General features: G+C 35.9%; 2 protein-coding genes across 3 annotated transcripts in view; one reads left to right on the top strand and one right to left on the bottom strand.

Moving 5' to 3' along the window:
* Window positions 1-1,236, top strand: part of trpc1 (transient receptor potential cation channel, subfamily C, member 1) — a 34,044-nt gene extending 32,808 nt beyond the window's left edge. The window contains exon 13 of the mRNA XM_048174947.1: window positions 776-1,236. Within this exon, the coding sequence (XP_048030904.1) occupies window positions 776-1,003 (228 nt within the window). The 3' untranslated portion in view covers window positions 1,004-1,236. The remainder of the gene's footprint in view (window positions 1-775) is intronic.
* A 963-nt stretch (window positions 1,237-2,199) lies between these two features.
* Window positions 2,200-20,105, bottom strand: pcolce2b (procollagen C-endopeptidase enhancer 2b). Of its 2 annotated transcripts, XM_048175063.1 has the most exons (9): window positions 19,799-20,105; window positions 19,515-19,623; window positions 16,222-16,477; window positions 12,191-12,315; window positions 10,658-10,794; window positions 10,366-10,529; window positions 6,528-6,611; window positions 4,872-5,039; window positions 2,200-2,787 (listed from the first exon to the last, which is right to left on the bottom strand). In XM_048175063.1, exons 1-9 carry the CDS (start codon window positions 19,873-19,875, stop codon window positions 2,657-2,659), a joined length of 1,251 nt encoding a protein of 416 aa, XP_048031020.1. In that variant the 5' UTR covers window positions 19,876-20,105; the 3' UTR covers window positions 2,200-2,656. The 2 variants fall into 2 exon arrangements, with proteins under 2 accessions (XP_048031020.1, XP_048031021.1); XM_048175064.1 differs by lacking the exons at window positions 19,515-19,623; window positions 19,799-20,105 and adding an exon at window positions 19,651-19,770.
* Between the last annotated feature and the right edge of the window lie 2,403 nt (window positions 20,106-22,508).

The following is a 22,508-nucleotide window of genomic DNA, read 5'->3' as shown; positions in this document are numbered from 1 at the left end:
AGCCCCAAATCAGCCTCAGACTCCAGAGGGTTAATTATCTCATTAACTTTAACTCTGCTTCAGTGTTACTTTAACACTATTTAGAGAGGGACCATATGTACTCTGAGCAGAACTGATTTAACTCTGGGGATTTTACTGTGTACTGTACTGTGTATCCATAGTTTGATTTTAGTGGTATATGAATAATCGATTGATTTGACATTCAAGTAAAAACCATTGCTTCTAAATACAGCCTTACAGCATGGTACTGGTGCTGGAACAGGTGCTTGGTCAGTGGATTTGTGAACCTTACTTGCCCCCTTTCCAAAGACATTCCATGTTCCTGGCTAGTGCCAGTTCTCAAATGGTTTCACGCATTTCTACCTCAAGAAAGGGCCTGAAACATACCAGGGAGTTTTCGTTGTCTACAAGAAAGAGGGTGAAACTGCTCTATAGCAGTGGTTTTGAATCCTCATCTTGCACATTTCTTCAGCATTTTGCCCTTCAGGTGCAGGACTGGGGCCAAGAACCGTCTTGCACCATTTTAGTGGAAAAGGGGTGAGCTCTATAATATTATGCCTTAAAGCAGAGGTCTCCAAACTCTGTCCTGCAAAGTTTAGCTCCAACAATTAAACACACCTGAACCAGCTAATCAAGGTCTCATTTGGTATACAAGAAACTTTCGAGCAGGTGTGTTGGAGCTAAACTTTGCAGGACAGTGGCCCTCCAGGACTAGGTTTGGAGACCTCTGCCTTAAAGTCAGCTTACCAATGACCCAATACCTTTTTGCTTCTAGGAATGGAGGAACCTGAAGCAGAAAAGAGACGAGAACTACCAGAAGATTATGTGCTGTCTAGTGCACCGTTACCTGACCGCCACAAGGCAGAAGATGCAGAGCATGGATCAGGCCACGGTAGAGAACCTCAACGATCTTCGGCAAGACCTATCCAAGTTCCGCAATGAAATGAGGGACCTTTTGGGCTTCCGCACTTCCAAATATGCCATGTTCTACCCCAGAAGCTAAGCCATGACCATTTAGTAAAAGTTACCCAGCATGCTCAGCAATGCTCTTCTTCTTTTTTTTCTTTGGAAGATGTAAGGTGACAAAAAAGTCCTGGGACTCTACTGGAATTCTCTTAAACTCTGTTTATTCTACACCAAAATCTCCAGAACCATAACTTATGTAATATTCTTGCATCCTACTTGTTTTCTAAAAGTGTTATTCTTTTCAAATAAATAACATTTATTATAAAGAAATGTTTTATATCGAACTTGCTTAAGTTCTTAGTAACTGTTGCAGCTTTTCCACTGTTTAAACATGTTATGTATTTTAAGACTAATTCACATTTAACATATTGTCGACCAGAGTTCTTCAACCCTACTCTTGAGGACCCGCAGTGTTTCTGAAATTGCATACTGAGTAGGTACTACATTTGAATTTTAACTTACTTCACGACCGTTAAATTAACTTTTTTAACTTTAGTACTTTAGTTAGTGTAATGTTGCTGTTTGAGCATAAACAACATCTGCAAAGTTACAACGCTCAAAGTTCAATGCAAAGGGAGATATTTTCTTTTACAAAATTTAAGGACTACAACAAACGGCTGGTAGGGACTACAACAAGCTTCTTCCTGGTTGGTGACATCACTAACCCCAAAATTTACATAAACCCCGCCCCGAGAACACACAACAAAGGGGGCAGGGCCATGTTTGAGTATGGGTAGTATGAATGAAATTATATCCGTCATGTTGTTACTGTCAAAGTTTGTATTGATAAACTTTTCTTTTCTAGCTAATTGCCAGCAAAAAAAGCAGGTGATTCAGAAATGTACCCACATTTACATAGTAACACCTGTTTAGTATTCATTACTGGGACTTGTTACTTATTTCACAGTAACAGTCTACTTAATTCTAAAGATCAGAGAGAGTGTGTGTAAAATGGTCACAGCTGTTTCTGGCACAAGAAATCTAACTTTATAAGGGGAGAAAAATAAAATTCTGTACAATTATAGAATATGGCCCTTTTAATAGTTTACTAAGGAGTTAAAATAGTGCCCTTCACACTCAAGCACTCTGAACCCTAAGGCAATTTAGAAACAGATGTCCTGACATGATATGAATATTTTCAACTCTGAAAACTTCCTTAAAATCAACTGAAATCTGATTCTGGAAAAGATTTCTATGCAATAAAGATAAAAACATGAAGACAATATCCAAGACTTTAATTGATAATGAACTTTATTTTTCCTCTCATAAAACAAATAACTTAACATTCACCTCTAGGAATCTGTTTCTATGAAAATATTTCAATATTATCCAGCATGATTTCAAAAACAGCAATTTTATAGCCTTTTAGCTTCTCTAACTTTGCTATTGGATCTTAAAATCTACAAATATCTTGTAAACTGTGCCGTTCAAAACACCATAATCTAGATTTTTACATTCCGGGTTTCTTCACCTGTCATATCTTATTACTTTTGCTCTTGCTGATGGTAATCACAACAGTAAGAAGAGAAGTAGGAACCAAGAGAGCCCAACCAGTTGTTGCGCCACGTGCTTCAACAGTCCTCGGCCTCCTCTGGAGAGGGCGATGAAGGAAGTTGGGACATGCAGGGCAAATATGAAGACATCACACATCCATGTGTGGATTTCGAGACTAAAGATTGTCCGTAAGAGCTCAGCAACGTTTGTTCTTCAGCATGTTAAAGGCCCTCTGGTTCTTGGCCTTGAAAGCCATGATGAAATGATGGGGGGCGATCATTCCACGACCCTCCTCATCTGCCTGGCCCATGAAGATGTAGTTCAAACCTAGCGACACCACACAGAAAAAACCTGAATGCAGTGACGGAACGGCAGAGACATTCAGGAAGGGCTTTGGATCAGCTTTTCTCTGGGGCCTCACTTGCAATATCCACTCCATATGTTTATATACCGTATAAACATATGACAGTGAGATTTCGTCATTAAAAAAAGACATTTTGACAGTGAGTTTGGCTGTTAACTTCCAAGTTATTAAGCTATGTTCGACAGTTTTTAAGTCCATACTTTTATTTTTAGGCAATATATTTTTATTTTAAGTTTCATAAGCAAAGTAGAACCAGCAAGCTTTTGTTTTGCAAACACCCTTTTTTAAACCTTTTTTAAATCTTACAAACAAATAAATCTCACAGTTGATTTAGTTCAATAGCAAACCTGTTGGAAGTTATTTCAATTTGTGGTAACCGACATCATGCAACAGCTGCTGTTCCCAGAAATAAAGTGGAAAATAACCTGAAATATTCCTTTATTTTTATACAATGAGAAGCAAACAAGCATTACTAACAGGAACACATCTACTTTTTCAATATGAGAGGTTAAAATAATGTGTTTTAGCAGATGTCTGTGACAGATGAAACTGTCTAGCACATTAAGCCCAAAGTATACTTCACTTTTTTCGTGTTGTGCACAGTGCATGTGACGTGAATTTAGTCATAACCACAGTGCAGTTTTACAAACTGCACACTAGAGCTGCACGATTAATCGTTAAATCTCGATTCAAGCACCCACGTGATCTAATTCCTAAATGACAACGAATCGCCTGTGTCTATTAAATCTGACAAAATCGATGAGCCAAAGATTATGTACAGTATGAAACAGCTTCACAAACAGTCTTTTCAACCACACAGTTTCATTATTCCTGTGTTACAATAATTATATCAGCAGGACCGGGATAAAAGTTTATATTTCAGATATAAACACTGATGTCTATGATAGCAATCAAAATAGAGGAAATCACCTTTTGAAAGTAACATGGCGCTTCAAATAATGATTGCATTGATTACATCGTCACGCCACCAGGTGGCGACAAGTAAAAAAAATGCATTTGTCAATGAATCATTCATTTAAAGCTGCTTTTCCACCAAAATTACCTGGAACAATTTGTCCCAGGAACTTTTTTCCCCCAGACCTGTTGCTGTCTGTGTTTCCATCACGGTCTAATGTACCATGAAGAAAAGTCCAGTGATATAGGACTGAGCGTGACTTTCCAGTTCCCGCTGGATTTCATCCTTCCGCATATAAGCTTAATAAAGCCTGAACCTCGTTGTCAGTCCATCAGTCGTAATTTTTAAACTCCATTGTTGATTCGAAAAGCAAACAACTCTTCCTGCACACACTGCAACAGATTTGAAAAATGGTGGTTGAAATAAAATGCTGCATGAACTCAACCAATCAAAATGCTGCGTGAACTCAACCAATCAGCAAGTTCAGCACCCAAGTCCCATCCCTGAAAGTTCTGGAAGTTTGAAAAAGTACTACCTAGTGAGCAGGTATTTTCTGAGGGGGACATTTTTACACCCCAAATTCCCTAATTCCTAGCAAAGTTCCAGCTTAAAGATTCGTTCAAAAACGCTGATTCATTCAGGAATGAAACAAGTGAATTATTTATGAGTGAGTCATTGAATCATTCACTCAAACTGTTTTTTTTTATATAATTCATTCAGATTGATTAACCATTTTAAATAGACTGCTGTAATTAACATTTTGTCAAATGTGATTCTCAGTTGATCCAGAATCGTGCAGCTTCCTTACTATATAGTAGGTGAAAAGCATTGTGTGACAAAAGAAGTAAGTCTGAATTCACAGTACTCATAAAAGAGTAGGCAAAAAGTACCCGGATGACCCACTTCTTCTGGTGAGATTCTGAAATGAGACGGACACTTTACCATCTCATGAGGCCACGGGAAAAGATTTGTGAATGGCGGTGACATGACGCAACTGACGCTGTAGGTCACGTGATCGATCGCATGTGTATGCGTACATGTCAAATGGGTTATACTTTGAAATGCTTTGCGTACGCTAGTATACTTTGGGCTTAAGTGTTACTGTTATAGCAAGCTGAGGCAGGCACTTACCTCGTCTGACGTAGGGGCACTTCTTGCAAAGGATGACAATCTTTGTGCTCATGGTTTTGCCTGCCTGCTGGATAGCAAGGTTACCTTCCTTGTAGACATTGATTATGGAGATGGTGGCGTACATGCTACCTCCTCGCGTTACAGCGGTGATGACGGTTCCAGTGATCACTAAAGGGTCAAAAAATATAAACAAAACAAAAACAAGGCTTTAGAGACCATCACTGGGGGATTTTCTTTATTTCTGCAGTGTTGGGGAAAGTTACTTTTAAAAGTAATGTGTAACAATATTGTCTTACTTCCTAAAAAAGTAACTAATTGGGTTACTTAGTTACTTTTTATGGAAGGTAATGCAATACACATGTTACTTTTTCTCACCTGGGCTGAACTTTGTTTGTTTTTTTTAATAACAAAAAAGTTCTATTTTTGGCAAGTGTAAAGGCCCTTTCACACCAAATCGCAGTGTTCCTCCTCAGCAAAATTCAATTCGAACCATCAGTTTTCACACTTTTGTGTGAAAAAAGTGTCAACACACTGTAAATTAAAGATTTACTCTGGACTTTAATTAGATTCATTGAATAAAATGTGAGATCCAATCATTGACGACTGAATCATCAATCACTTTCTGTGTAATTCATTCACAAGAAAAGTTATTGTTTTTCATGAGATTTTGCGAGTACTTCATACTTCACCTTGACAAAATGTATTTTAAACCGATTTTATGTTTAATATTTATTCAAAAGCGAAACTGAGTGAAAAACTATTACAGGAAATGGCTAATATGAGCCAATAAATGCTCCTCTGCCGCCATCTGATGGTTATAATTAGTCTTTTTTATTTTTAAATAAAAGTGTTTTCTATCAAAACTTGAAATGTTAGTAGTTTAGTAGTAGTTACTTGAAAAAAGTAATCCGATTACATAACTCGTGTTACTTATAATGCATACCCCCAACACTTCAAATAAACTAAACTCCTCCGGATAGACCAAATAGTACAATTAGTTCTAAAATGGTAAATTTGGGATATGTTAAATATGGCTTAAGCCCATTATTTGAACATGTATTTTCATAAACTGTTTATCCATTTCCGCAGTACATAAAGGGTGTGATTAAACCAATTTGACTTGACGTGCATGTAATTTTCCACCTTCGTTCACTTTCAGGTCTTGTTTCTCTCAATGTGACTCTGGTCTCCACCAACCACAGGATTTCCCGTTATGCAAATCCGAGTAAACAGCAGAAATCATAATGAAATATCTGCTCGCTCCTGGACGTGAATATTGCAGACCTGTTCCAGGGGCAGCGACTGCGGCCAAAGAGCTCGACTGAATCAACACTCCCATTTACCAATGGTTTATCCACAGTCCACTGCAGTCTGTTTACACTAGAGCACTGTATCCCACACACAAATCCACTGTGCTGAGGGCAAAAAATGCTCAAGGAATCTTTTGAAACACGCTGACACAAACCAGCAGGCCAAAGATAGCATGCATAAAAACATGCACAAGATTATAGACTAAATGTGAACAATCGCTGCTTTTTTCCACTTATTCTGATGCCCCCCACCCACAAGTTCCCATTTCACTTTGCACTTTTGTGTGTGTGGATTCATGTGTCAGCAAAAAAAAAGTTAGTATTAACTGCAGAGAGCTGCTCTTACCGAAGTTGCTGGAACAGTAGTGGCTCTCAGGGGTTCCCTTCCGTTTGCATTTCTGTTGACACAGCGCTGCAGAGTACTTCAAAGCTGGAGAGGAGAGCAGAGATAGCAAAAAAAAAAGACTTCAAAAAGTTGTTTTACTGTAGTGTGCTGACTCTGAGCCAGCGGAGTTTATGTTTTAGTATGTGCGTGGAAAAAGTGAGAAAGTGTGGGTTAGGTTCAAGCTCCGGAAATTGGATATTGAAGCCAATATCTAAGAACAAAAGGATGGAAAGTTGCCTGAAATTCCTGTCTGTCGATTACATATTTATTTAAATAATTCAGTTTAGATGAAATAATATGCACCGAATAATATCAGTGCATATTCCAAAAGCTTGTCTGCTTAGGTTGCCACAGGCAATAAACTTAAGATCTCATATATTACATATTTTGGCTATATAGGTCATGATTTCAGCTACCAACAGTATTGTAGCAGTGTTGTACTCCCAGCTCTATTTAACAATATTTAATATAATTTAACATGCATTTCACAGAATTCACACATTTTGTACAAAGGCAAAGTTAGGAAGTATTATATATACATAGCTCACAAAAGTTTGAGGTTGGTAAGATTTTGTAAGAATGTTCTTATGCACACCATAGCTCTATTTATTTGATCAAAAATACCATAAAAACAGTAATAATGTGAAATATTATTACAATTTAAAAAAAAAACTGTTTTCTATTTGAATAGATTTTAAACTGTAATTTATTCCTGTGATCAAAGCTGAATTTTCAGCATCATTACTCCAGTCTTCAGAGTCAGAAATCATTCTAATATGCTGATTTGCTGCATATTTTTGTGCAAACCAGATCATTTGTTTTTCTTTAATAAATAGAAAGTTCAAAATAAGAGCATTTATATGAAATAAAAATGAAAATTTTCATGCTTCGTTGCTAAACTGAAGTATTCATTTCTTTAATATATATAATAGAGTATACATGCAAAACATACAAGAAATTTTCCACTTTCATTCATTTTCAGGTTTTGTTTCACAATGTGACTTTGTGTGGTCTCATGATTAGATCCAATACACAGAGTTCTGCAATTTTTTCCAATAATATCAACTGCACAGTCTCTTAAAGGGGACCTATTATGCCCCTTTTCACAAGATGTAATATCAGTCTCTGGTGTCTCCAGAATGTGTGTGTGAAGTTTGAGCTCAAAATATAGAGGCAAATTTGACAAGCTATAATAAATGATCTGTAGGGTTACAGATCATTTATTATAGCTTGTCAAATTTGCCTCTATTTGGGTGTGAGCAAAAACACGCCGTTTTTGTGTGTGTCCCTTTAAATGCAAATGAACTGCTGCTTTTATGGAAAAAGGGGGCGGAGCTTTAACAGCTCAACAACAACAAAGCTGGAGAATCTCACGCAGCCAAAATGAGGATTGTCAGTAACGGTGTTCAGCCTTACATTGTTCAAACCAGAGTCGGACACTGATGAAACTTAAACATGGAAAAAGTAAAATTTTCATGATATGTCCCCTTTGAATATCCATTTTGTTTCTCCAAGACAGCAAACACAAATAATGAATGAATATTTTTTTTACTTAGGCATAAAGTAAACCCTCTACATTGTGTTTAGTTCTCTGAAAAAGTCCTATGCAATTTTGCTTCGTAAGTAAATTTTTGTTAAATGTTACTTTTACTGGAAAATATGACAAAAATACAGAGTAAGAATGATTTTTTTCCAGCAACATGATCAAATGCAGAGTGTCAGGAGTTTTCCTCTTGCTTGTTTTGTTCCTTCTCTCATTGACAGGCTTATATTGAGTGATCTTGGCACCGGCATCAGTTTACTTTCCACTGCATTTTTAGTCCATTCTATCATATCTAACACGTGTTTGTACCAGATGTACAATACGATTTCACGTTGCCTCATATGACTGCAGTTTCATAAGGTGCCAGAATGCTAATCCACTCAATCCACATGTGACTAGCTTCATCTTGCAAAAAACACCAGAATGGCTGGTGACAAATGGCTGAAACTATTAAGATGGTCGCATGTAAAAGTCTTTTCAGTAGGGATGTTTAATGAATATTTATTGACTTTTAAAGAGGACCTATTATGCTTTTTTACTTTTTCAACTTTCTTTACTGTGTAATGTTGCTGTTTAAGCATGAAAAAGCTCTGCAAAGTCCCTCCAGCAGGAGTTCTTCTCTATATTCAGGGCTCGACAATAAGGACTGCCCGATGGCCCGGGGCCAGTGTGAACGACGCTCGGGACAGTAGACGGAAAGGTCACTTGCCCGATCGGGCCAGTGCTGTAGGGTGTGCGTTATATATCGTCTATGATATCGTAATTGTTGATTTAACGATCTGATATTATCGATTATGTCCCTCACTTTACAAAAAACAAACAAAAAAACTCCCATTAAGTGCACACATGGACTACGTGACGTAGTCTAGTAGGTTAGACTAGCATATTTAGATGCACGCATTCACTGCGTGATTTAGTCTATTAAAATACATTTAGAATGCTCCAGAATTCAAGATAAGGGGCAAAAATGCCCCTGTATACATTTTATATTTATATAATTTAATAGAGTTAACCAATATTACACAAAGAGCGCAGTTTTTCTCCAAATATTAGCATGATTACAAATGTTATATTGATTTTATTCAGCGTACAGTTTAAAGAACTTAATATCAAGTGACTTACATTTTACACACCAAATCGTCTGTTTCGCTGTATTTCGCCAACGAAAATAGTTCCAAAGTCCACAGAATTGTTTTGTGTCTCTGAGCAATTCCTGAATGAATCAGCCGTTTGAATGAATCGGTTGAATCTCAATGACTCGCTCATTAACAGTGATTCACTGCCACCTGCTGGCGGGTTTAATTTCACATCTAAAGTGTCTTCGTTAATAATTTCAAGTAACAGTATTTAACGTTTTATATTTTCAACATTAAAAACATTTTTATGCATCTGTATCTTTAATAAAGTTTTATCTATAGTTATATATTTAGCTATACATTAGATTACAATTTCTGTACCTGAAAATCTAGTTTAAACCTACGTGAAAAACTTGGAAAGCACAATTTATTTAATTTATATGTTTGTTCTGTTGTATTTATTTGTGCTATTACTCGTAATTTGATTATTTGTTATTATTTTATTACTTACTGTTTATTTGTCTAACAATATTTAAAATATAATTGAGTTAATCTAATAGCTTTTGGTGTCATAAACCTATTTATTGAGGTTAAATGTAACAAAGACAACGAAAACAATAACTATGCTATTTTATAGGCCCATTTTCTTGTCTTTTACTTTTATTAATTTTTTGTTGTGGGGCCAGTGAAAATTCTGGCGGAGCAAATAAAAATTTGAACCAGTAGAAAAAATCCTTAGCGTTGAGCCCTGATATCAGTGTCAGTGTTTCTGAACTCCCTGAAACGCCTCTATTGTAGTCTTGAGTTTTCATCACAATATTCCTCATTTAAATAATTAATGCGCAGAATAAAGGGGCGGGGCTTGGTTGAGTTAGTTAGTAGTGTGTTGAAACTGGCGGTTATGGTAATGGGCGGGACATTTCCCAAACACCAATCACAACACACTGCTCCAGCCGACCAATCAGAGCACATTGTGCTTTTCAGAAGGAGGGGCTTCATAGAGACAGGAACTAAACAGAGCGTTACTGACAGAAGTGTTTTTAGCATTTAAGCATGAACCTATTCTAGTAGACCTCAAAAACAAAATCAAAACTTTGTAAAAGGGCACAATATGACCTCTTTAAATGTAGGCTAACATCTACATCCAGCATGATTAAGGAGAATTGCCCTCTATACTTACGTATAGGTCTGGTGGTAGTGGGTGGTGCTGTCGTGGTTGGTGGAACGGTTGTGGAGGGAAACTTCTTGGGTCTAAATTTGTAATGACCAATAAAGCCATCCGCTGTTAAACTGAGATCTGAGAGGAACTGAATGAAGAGCTGATTCCCCTCTGAGAACACGGGCCTAAAGCAGAGAGATACACAGATTGTGAAGCGCAAATAAAGACGTATTGCTAATAGCAGCACGATTATATCTTGAATACACAGAGCAAATGACTTTTGTAATTCGTTTGATGATGGATTGATACATACGCTGGTGGGCTGTCTCCACAATATTTCCCAATTCTTTTAGCGTCGTTGATTTCTCCACCGTTAAAAATTGCTACGTAATCGTAACGGCAGTAGTTGTCCCTCTCCACATCAAACTTCTCAAATTTTACCTCTATAATCTGTGAAAAATGACAACTGTTTTAGCTATATGCAATTCACACAATCTGCAAAAGTTGTTGTAAATAGTGTCTCTATTCAGCTCAAGTTAGTTAAATGTTGTTTTATTTCAGTTCAATAACAGTGTCAATATTGCAAAGTTCATTGATTATGAAACAAGTTCAATTCAGCTATAAATTTGATGCCGCTTGCATCCGATGTAGACTCAAGATCAATTGAGTTAAAATTTTGTTCTCATCCGAGAACAGCATCAGTGCAGTTAAATCAATAATTTTATTGAATATTAATCGTATTTTTAAGCCATTGTTTTTGTAGCCAAGTTAAGGATAAAAAATCCATTAACCCTTATGTGTTGTTGGGGATGTTTTCATCCACTATGGGGTGATTTTGAGTCTTAATTTGGCCACAACTTTATATATATTTTATAAACTTAATATACTTTATATAACTTGATATATATTTTGGGAAAATGCTTTGAAAATTTTCAAAACCTCAAAAATACACTGTGGGCAAATTCACTACCCTTTCGTTATGTTCGTGGCTGAAAACATCCACTAAATTAAACTGCTGTAAAAATGTATCAGATAAATATTTTTTTCACATTTTTTTCCATAAATCTGTTAATCAACCTCAGTCCTGATCAAAACTACTAAATGTTTAAAAAAAATCCAAGATTTTTACTTTTTTATTGCCAAGTTTATAAATGATGTCACTGATTTGGGTGAAAAAAACACAAAAAATGACTTATTAACTAAGCTTTTTTTTGCACAGGCCTATCTAAAGGGTTAATGGTGCCACCTGGTGATCAACTGTAAAAATGAGAAATTTTACCTCTTCCCAACAGGGAAAACCACCATCAATCAAGAATGCATGATTTTATGGTGTCATGGCTTTGCAATCAAAAAATGTCGTTATAATGGAAGTCAATGGGGCAAAAACAGCCACGAACAATAAATGAGGGAGAAAAAATTTAAATCTGATGCTGCACAAAAACTAACAATGCATCAAAACCAATGTTGTTACTAATCTTTGACATGTCCAAGACTGTGATAAAAGGTAAAAAAAAAATCCAGTCCACAATCACTTTTTATATTGAAAATAAGTCATTTTGTGTGTTTTTTTCCCCCAAATCAGTGACATCATTTATAAACTTGGCAATAAAAAAGTAAAAATCTTGATTTTTTTTTAAACATTTAGTAGTTTTGATCAGGACAGAGGTTGATTAACAGATTTATGCAAAAAAATGTGAAAAAAATATTTATCTGATACATTTTTACAGCAGTTTAATTTAGTGGATGTTTTCAGCCACGAACATAACGAAAGGGTAGTGAATTTGAACAATGCACAAGGGTTAAAAACAACTCAGATTGCAATATGCAAATGAATAAGAGAGTCCACCTGGTTCTTCGGTGCTACTATATGCCAAGAACATGTGACTCCAGCAGGATAGTCTCTCTCTGGCCAGTTAGGGGTCTTGAAGGTTCCTGACGGCTTCATTAATCTCCCACCACAGTACTGATCTCCTGTAAACATCCATTCAGACAGGCGTTTAGGAAATGTTTCCTCCGTTAAAAACTCCATGAGAGCTAAACATAGACCAAGCATCCAGTGTGAGGTCGTTCACCCCTAATTAAAAGGAATGCATGAGATAATTGCACAGCGCCATCATTGGCAGACTCTAAAATGTACTTCCCTACAGTCTTGTCATTACAAGAGAGTTTACAGACTTTTTGGTCCCAGCGTGCAGTTCCTGCCTTAATCCTTCGACACAGCTGCCAATAGCCTTTATCCAGAGCTGTTGCTTCTAGAACTGTATCCCACCGAAAGCAGTGTGCATTGATTTTGGTGCCTGTATTAAAAGGTGCTAAGCCTACTTTTGCATCAGAAATTAAATATGATGAAAGTGCACTGTAAACCTCACTCTGTGCGATTTGAAACATGCTTTTTGGATCGCTATGCTATACTAAAAGATTAAATGTCATTAGGCCTGTCGTAAATGTCATATTTCATCCCAAATCATGAAGAAATAATATTTTGAGTATAAAAGTGAATCATTTTTAGATGCAAAAAAACAGTTTAATGTGCTAATTCAAATATAAGTACGTCATTTGAAGGTTTACTTTCTGGAAAAGTTTGTTTGAGCATCAGAACCAGCCTGAAACAGCAACACTAGGTCAGCCAATGGTGTGAGTTTGGGGCGGGGCCATCTGTTTGTCCAACCAATAGTGTTTGAAATTTTTTTCAATAATGTAAACTAATTTTAAATGTACACTATGTAACTTTTTACATTCAAAATTTATATAATAAGCAAGTGCATGAATCTATCTTCCTTTTTGTCTTATCCGGAATCGCTACGGTACACCTATAATTAATGTTTATATTGTAGGGGGCATTTACATAACAACAATTTCAATTAAAACGTTAAAAAAACTATGCGTTTTGCCATTCGTTTACATGACAACAGTGTTTTGGGGGCCTGAAAATGCACACTTTTGAAATGGGTAAAATGAATCATCTCCATGTACAATGAATCATCTTCATTATCTTTTGCTTTCAGAACTTTTGCTGACAAATAAATATAGTACATATTGTTCATTTACATATATTATTGAATTTATATTGTAACAATACAAAACTGGTTGAAAATCAGCAAAATTATCCTTTAATTGTCGTGAAAATAATGTGGAAAATATTAGTGGTCCTGAAAATACGCTTAATTTTCTTCAAATAAAACTGAATTTGATTATAGATTTGAATTAAATAAGGTAAAATACATTTAATTATTATTACTAATATAATTATAAACTGAGCGTGAAATGTGACCTTTTTCATAAGACTCACAAAACGTGCATGTTTCATGATAAATTGAAAATCATGATTTATTTATTTATTTTTTCAAAATAGAGATCATGATTCTCCCACGATTCTGAATAGACAGAATAACAAAATAACATTTAATTTACTACAGATTCAGACAAAATGTTCTTTTTAAAAATATTTAATTAATTTGAATGAATTATTATTATTTTTAAAAATCGGTTTTAATGAATGATTCAATGACTCACTCATAAAGACTTGTTTCATTACTTGATGAATCATTGTTTTTGAACAAATCTCTCGAATGAACGATTCAATGACGTACATTTTTTGATCAGTCTTTTGTCTCCACCTACAGGTGTAACAGTTTCATTGAAACAATCTTTATTTAAAGAATCAAGTTACTTTTAAAAGGTCTATTTTGATCGCTACCTCAGACATCAGTGTTTATATCTGAACTATAAACTTTTATCTCCAGTAATTCTGTGATCAATTTGAATTATTGTAACACAGAAATACTGATACCAGAGACTGTTTGTGAAGCTGTGCATACCTAAACATGACGGCTCTCTCTGATTCAGCGGCAGATTTGAACGTTTGCTGTGATTGTACTTGTCAAAGGTTTGATAGACATAGCCGAATCGTTATCATTTAGGAATAAGATTGCATGGGTGTTTGAATCGAGATTGTGAACTTAATCGTGCAGCTCTAACTGCAAGCTTCCGCTGTTACCATCACCCATCAGCCGTCCGTCAACTAGATGGGAAAAAAAACCAGAGATACAATCTAAATCATTAACATTCCAGCTGTCTTACTCCAGCCATGCAGACGTCTCGTCACTTATACAGTTACTGCGTGAGCAAGACGGCCTCTGGGGGTCTGACCAATCACTGATTCACTGGAAAAACGTCTGTGAGAAATTCAACATCATGCCATGAAATACACAGCAATAATCTCCAGCTTCAAGATCCTCCAGAGGGCTCTAAATCAACTGAGAAAATCCCATTATGTTTAACTAGTCAAAGTAAAACCAGGTTTTTCTTCCTTTTGTGAGAATCGACATGGTCTTTCAGTGATTTACTGAACGAAAACGGTTTATATTAGGTGTTAAATATCCATTTCTCTTCCCCAGCATTATATTGACCTCTGACTTCTCTAGGAACTGTTAGATGTTGAATAGCTCTTAACTGCTCATTAAAGTTGACCTTTTGCCCTCTCACACACAATCTATGTGTTCTGTCATCATTTACTCACCCTCATGTCATTCCAAACCCATTAGACTTGTTTTTTTTTTCATTTTCAAAACACAAATGAAGATATTTTAATTAAAACTGAGAGATTTTTGTCACTCCATTACAGTATATTCACCCAAACCTCTGACGGTTCAAAACATTCATAAAGAGATAAATGTAAAATAAATCCATATGAATCGAGCAGTTAAATTAAAGTCTTCTGAAGAGACACAATCACTTTATATGATGAACAAATGCAGTCAGTCACAGGCGATCCTCACTGCAATCCAGAAGGGGGCGCGCACGGTAATACAATGCTGTTTGCTAACCACCACACAAGGAAAAAGAGCAGAAGAACAGTACATTCACAAATGACTTCTGTGTACCATTACACCCCTAATGATGAATTTAGGCCTTTATTCACATGTAAACATTGATCAGCGAATGATTTATAGAGCACTCAAATATGGTAAACAGAAGCTCAATTGTACTTGCTTGATGCATGAGAACCAATGAGATTTGTTCTCACACGTCAAGCAAGTTGAGCTTCTGTTTACCATATTTAAGTGCTCTATAAATCGTTCGCTGATTAATGTTTGCATGTGAATAAAAGCCTAAATTAAGTCAGTTCATCATATAAAGAAATTGTGTCTCTTCAGAAGACTTGGATTAAACCGCTCGATTCATATGGATTTATTTTATGATCTGTTATGATGAGTTTTGGGTGAATAAACTTTCAATAGAGGGACAGAATCCTCTCAGATTTAATTAAAAAATATCTTCATTTGTGTTTCTTATGGGTTTGAAATAACATGAGGGTGAGTAATTGATGCACTGCAAAAAATGCTTTTCTTACTTAGAGTTTTTGTCTTGTTTCTAGTCAAAATATCTTAAAGTTCTTGAATCAAGAAGCATTTTCTTGACAAGTAAAAATTATTTTCTTGTTTTCAGGAAAAATAAGTCAAAATTGAGTGTGTTTTTCCTTAAAACAAGCAAAATAATCTTATTTCAAACCAAAAATAAGCAATATAATCTTGTTTTCAGTTTGGATTAAGATTATTTTGCTTACCCCATTGGCAGATTATTTAGCTTGTTTTAAGGAAAAACTCACTTAATTTTGACTTATTTTTCCTAAAAACAAGAAAATAATTTTTACTTGTCAAGAAAATGCTTCTTGATCTAAGAATTTTTAGATATTTGGACTAGAAACAAGACAAAAATTCTAAGTAAGAACAGCATTTTTTGCAGTGTGACAGAATTTTCTTTTTGGGGTGAACTAACCCTTTAAAACATCTAATAAAACTCCTTTGGCTTGAGTTGAACACAGCAAAACATCTTATTAACTGCTAAATTCATGGTACATTTTTATGATGTTCTTACCCCGTTCATTGGGGTTGGCAGCAGAGTACACAGCCAGGAAACCACTACCAGCTGTATTGGCATCAGACACCATCTGTAAGAGCATCTTGTTGCTTGTGGAAACGAGGGCTCCCGGCCTGAACGTCCCACAGAAGCGGCCGAGACGCTGTCCATTGGCGTGGCCACTATAAACATCCACATAATCATACCGGCACAGGTTGTCACTCTCTAAGTCGAGGAAACGAAACGAAAGGACGACCACTTTGCCCTCTGGAACCTGCAAGAAGCAGACGTCATTTTGAGACCCAACTATATTTTTTTACTGCAGCAACATGGATATCATTCTGTGCCATAATTAAGATTCTTAAAATAAAGTGGAAAAACCCTCTTACTCAGACAGGTCACCAACTGAGTCTCTTATATGCAATGATGGCAATGCAATAAAATGTTAGAATGAGTCTGGTGTTGCCACAAGGATGCAATGTGGCCAGCAGCCAAACCAAACACAGATCACAACCACACACTGATTCTTGCCACGACTTTCTATTGCATCATCAGTACAGTACATGCAATGCAGAATTGTATTTAAAGGTGCGTAGAATGTGTTTTCACAAGATGTCTGTGAAGTTTCAGCTCAAAATACCCCATAGATTTTTTTTTATTAATTTATTTAACTGCCTATTTTGGTGCATCATTAAATATGCGCCGATTCAGGCTGCTTCCCCTTTAAATTCTCGTGCTCCCCTCCCCCGGAGATCGCGCTTGCCTTAAACAGCATAAACAAAGTTCACACAGCTAATATAACCCTCAAAATGGATCTTTACAAAGTGTCCGTCATGCAGCATGTCTAATCGCGTAATTATAGTATTTATTTGGATGTTTACATTTGATTCTGAATGAGTTTGATAGTGCTCCGTGGCTAAAGCTAACATTACACACTGTTGGAGAGATTTATAAAGAATGAAGTTGTGTTTATGAATTATACAGACAGCAAGTGTTTAAAAAATGAAAATAACGACAGTCTTGTCTCTGTGAATACAGTAAGAAACGATGGTAACTTTAACCACATTTAACAGTACATTAGCAACATGCTAACGAAACATTTAGAAAGACAATTTACAAATATCACTAAAAATATCATGGATCATGTCAGTTATTATTGCTCCATCTGCCATTTTTCGCTATTGTTCTTGCTTGCTTATCTAGTCTGATGATTCAGCTGTGCACAGATCCAGACGTTACTGGCTGCCCTTGTGTAATGCCTTGAACATGAGCTGGCATATGCAACAGGTGTTATGTTGAGATTCGCCTGTTCTTCGGAGGTCTTTTAAACAAATCAGATTTATATAAGAAGGAGGAAACAATGGTGTTTGAGACTCACTGTATGTCATTTCCATGTACAGAACTCTAATTATTTAACTATGCCAAGGTAAATTCAATTTTTAATTCTAGGGCACCTTTAAATACCAAAAATCTTCTTTTTTTCACCCCAAAACACTAACAAAGATTTAAGATTAAAACTATGAAAAACGGACTAAAAGATTGTCTATAATACAAACTTTGCACTTACTGAACAATGTGCAACATTGCTAACTTTTAACAGAATATACTGTATTCAATAAAGAAGTAAACGTTATTAATGTGTGCAGCAATTCTGCAATCCTGAACTCGCAATTCTGACTTTATATCTCGCAATTCTGACTTTATATCTCAAACATACTCATTAAAGGTAGGTATGGAAGCAATTCTTTTATCTCACAATTCTGACTTTATATCTCGCAATTCGGACTTTATATCTCGCAATTCGGACTTTATATCTCGCAATTCGGACTTTGTATCTCGCAATTCGGACTTTATATCTCGCAATTCTGACTTTATATCACGCAATTCTGACTTTATATCTCGCAATTCGGACTTTGTATCTCGCAATTCGGACTTTGTATCTCGCAATTCTGACTTTATATCTCGCAATTCGGACTTTATATCTCGCAATTCGGACTTTATATCTCGCAATTCGGACTTTGTATCTCGCAATTCTGACTTTATATCTCGCAATTCGGACTTTATATCTCGCAATTCGGACTTTATATCTCGCAATTCGGACTTTATATCTCGCAATTCGGACTTTGTATCTCGCAATTCTGACTTTATATCACGCAATTCGGACTTTATATCTCGCAATTCGGACTTTATGTCTCGCAATTCGGACTTTATGTCTCGCAATTCTGACTTTGTATCTCGCAATTCTGACTTTATATCACGCAATTCTGACTTTATAACTCGCAATTCTGACTTTATATCACGCAAATCTGACTTTATATCTCGCAATTCTGACTTTATATCTCGCAATTCTGACTTTATATCACACAATTCTGACTTTATCTCTCACAATTCGGACTTTATATCACACAATTCTGACTTTATATCTCGCAATTCTGACTTTATATCACACAATTCTGACTTTATATCTCGCAATTCGGACTTTATATCACACAATTCTGACTTTATATCTCGCAATTCGGACTTTATGTCTCGCAATTCTGACTTTATAACTCGCAATTCTGACTTTATATCACGCAAATCTGACTTTATATCTCGCAATTCTGACTTTATATCACGCAAATCTGACTTTATATCTCGCAATTCTGACTTTATATCTCGCAATTCTGACTTTATATCACACAATTCTGACTTTATATCTCGCAATTCGGACTTTATGTCTCGCAATTCGGACTTTATGTCTCGCAATTCTGACTTTGTATCTCGCAATTCTGACTTTATATCACGCAATTCTGACTTTATATCTCGCAATTCGGACTTTATGTCTCGCAATTCTGACTTTATAACTCGCAATTCTGACTTTATATCTCGCAATTCTGACTTTATATCACACAATTCTGACTTTATATCTCGCAATTCTGACTTTATTTCTCGGAATTCTGACTTTATAACTCGAATCGTGAATCCGGCCAGCTTTTTTAAACAAGTAGGAAAGTATGATATTCAGAGGCAAGAAGAGTGTTCGCCATTCAAAATCGAACCTACCTTGGTTTTGTCACTATATTTCCATGATAAATTCTGATTGGTTAATAATTCTGCTTTAGTAAATTCTGATTGGTGTTTTAACCATAGCCCCCTTTACATGGCAACTGTTATATTTTCACTGCAGTATTTAATCTTCACAGTACCAGAGCCTAAAAAACTTTATTACATTAAAATGTAAAACGATTCTTTAGCTGCAGGGCACTGATATTTCCTTCAGGAAATGCAAATGTGGTTAAGACGCATGTAATTATAATAAATCAGTTACTTACAGTAATTCTCCACACACATTTGGTATTCGGCGGATAGACGCCCGGATAACCCTGACTACCGATAACACCCGACTCTCCTGTGATATTCCCACCACACGTGAAGGTCTGTCTAGACAAGAGAAAGAACAATAAACACCTGCATCGATGCAGCATTCAATTCTGCAACACAGCCTGATCTTTGATCACAAAACTTTGACATGAGCGCGCGACGCTGTCGCATGTGAGATCCGCTGTGATCATACATGAGCGTTCCGTGCGCGTGCATGAGGACTGAAGAAACTTACCTGCTCTGAGACTGAGCGCGCACATGCAGGATGAGCAGCAGAGCCCAGGCGATCAGGACACCGCAGATCTTCCACATTGTGAGAACTGACAGTGGATCAGATCAGACGGTGTGTTTCTGCGTCCAGCTGCATTAATGATGTTATTGTGCTCCGTCTGTCCTGAAGTTGCTCGGGGGAGTTTCTGAGGCAGATGAATATAGCGTTTGTTCTGCTCTGTAGGAGGGAGCAGCACGACAGCTGCCTTTTTCCAAACCTGTGATCAAAGACATGCACGGGGCAGAGAGAGAGAGAGAGAGAGAGAGAGAGAGAGAGAGAGTAATTTGCCCCTACTCTGAAAAGAAGTCTGATTTAAAAAATAAAATAAAATGAATCAATACATTTTTTTTAATTGTTATTTCAAGTAACACAGGAGTACCAATCTTTACTTTTCAGTTCAGTTATCCACATATCCATTAATCTATCATTAATTTGGCGCTCCATCTAGCGGTTAATAAAAGGAACTGCATGCGTCTTGCGGAAGAACATTGTAGCCGGAGCTTCTTCTCTCTGTCTATGATGAGTCACGCAGGTACTGTGATCCTCCGCATCGGTACGACCCGAACCAGTCTAAAATAGTCCGAATATTAACACTTATTATAGGTGTACCGTAGTGATTCAGAAGAAGACAAAAACACGGTTTGGGAAAATGGATTCATGATGTATTTGCTCATTATATAATTTTTGTAAATTTTGAACACAAAACAAAAGTTACGGACAGCCGTTTTAATTGTGATTGTAATTAATTGTAATTAAGTAATCGATGCTTATGATCCATGCAATGCTATTTCACGGCTAATTCGTACGACCTCACTCGTACGACCAGTTGCCAATTTAGCAATTTTGTCAATTGATTTAGTGACTTCCCCGCCCCTTTTGAGACTTTTTTCAAAAGTTTAGGAACAAATCTAGCAAATTCTTGGACAAACCTTATCTAGATTCTTATTTTGCCCACTGATCTATGTTCATATTTATATAGATCAATGAATTTGCCATTATGTTAACAGTTTAATAGCCATTACCAATATTCGGTAATACGATATATCACGATAATGAATATAGGCCTACATGATATTGTTACCGTGGGCACCGCAAAATACCATGAATAATTATTTATTATGAATTATTCAGATTTTTATATTACATTTTAAGAATGCTTTATCTATCAGCCGTATAAAATCCACAACACCGCTGTATGCGGCGTCAAAGGGACACGCGCACTATGTAAACAAACTCAACATGCACGAGAAGCACATGACAGAACGAGTGAAAGAGATGCACGCGCTGAATGAAAGTGCACGTTCACTCTCTGACAGCAGAGGGCGCTGATGGAACAGCAGAAATGCAGCGGTTACCCCAGAAAACCCATAAACAAAACAGCTGTAATTTTTTACTAATATTAACACAAAAAAAAACCTTCTGTAACAAATGCAGCTATTGCTCATTCTTAATCTAAGTTAATGCATTAACTAACGTTAAATAATGAGACCTTATATAGTATTGCCTGTTGTTCTTTTTAATTCTTTTACACTTTAATCTGTTTGAAACATTTTACTTTATAATTTGTGTATTGCATTATTGTATTTAAATGTTCGGAGTTCTTTTTGTCATAAGAAAAGTCACAGTGATACTGTGACAACACTTTTTTTACAACTTATTTCAATATCGTGATAATACCGTATACCGTTCGAAAAATTTGATACGTCACATGCCTACAGTTTAAACTACTTTCAATTGAAAGCAGATGACAACACTGCATACGACGTCACTCATATGAATGCATACGATTCGTCTAAACCCCAGTGAGGTGTAGGTTTAGGGGCGGGGTTAGGGGTAGGTCATTCGTACGAATTCATACAAATTTGGCAACTCGTAAAATACATACGATTTAGCAAAAAAATTCGTTGTATGACTTCGTACGATTAGCCATGTAGTACCATGAGATTTTGAGATGATTACAGTGCACCCCGTGGCTTTTAATGGTAAAATATATTCTAATTATTTATTATTTACATTAATTACGGTTTGTCAAGTCAGATCTTTTAACATGTCCTTTAAGATTAGTTTTTATAGTAGTTGCGCATCCATAAAAATCGAATCCAATCGGGTATAATATGTTTTAAAGTTCATAAAATGTAAGAAGTGTAAAATTGAAGTTTATGTATATTTATTTAGAAATATTCCACTATTCACCTCTAATAAACATTAACATTATACACACACTTTCGTTCAGAATGCAGATATTTAACATTATACAATTATGCATAAAAACAAAACAAAAAAATAAATAAAAATAAAATAAAAATAAAAACAAAGTTTGTGAACTTTACATAAATTTGTAAAGTTCACAAACTTTTAAAGCTTTCAAAGAGTCTCTAGAACAACCTTCAGTCAACAAAATATTGAAAATAATGACCGATATTACGTCATTGTAATATTTGTATATGGAATTATGATTGCTCTTTTCTTTCTTTCATACATTTATTCCATAGCAACATATAAGATTTAAAAAAAAAAGATGCAATTAGATATAATAACCAGCTCATAAGTTATAAATTAAAGTCACATAGAAACTGTTACTTTTCTCAGCGCTGTTGAAGATGGACCAATCAGTGTTTATTATTGAGTTTGTCGGTTGTACTTTCAGTTTGTGGGCCAGTTCCCAAAATCTCTG

Source organism: Megalobrama amblycephala, linkage group LG22 (assembly GCF_018812025.1).
Source record: "Megalobrama amblycephala isolate DHTTF-2021 linkage group LG22, ASM1881202v1, whole genome shotgun sequence".
Taxonomy (NCBI): Eukaryota; Metazoa; Chordata; class Actinopteri; order Cypriniformes; family Xenocyprididae; genus Megalobrama; species Megalobrama amblycephala.
Note: the sequence above shows the minus strand (reverse complement) of the source record. Positions and strands in the feature narration are given on the sequence as shown.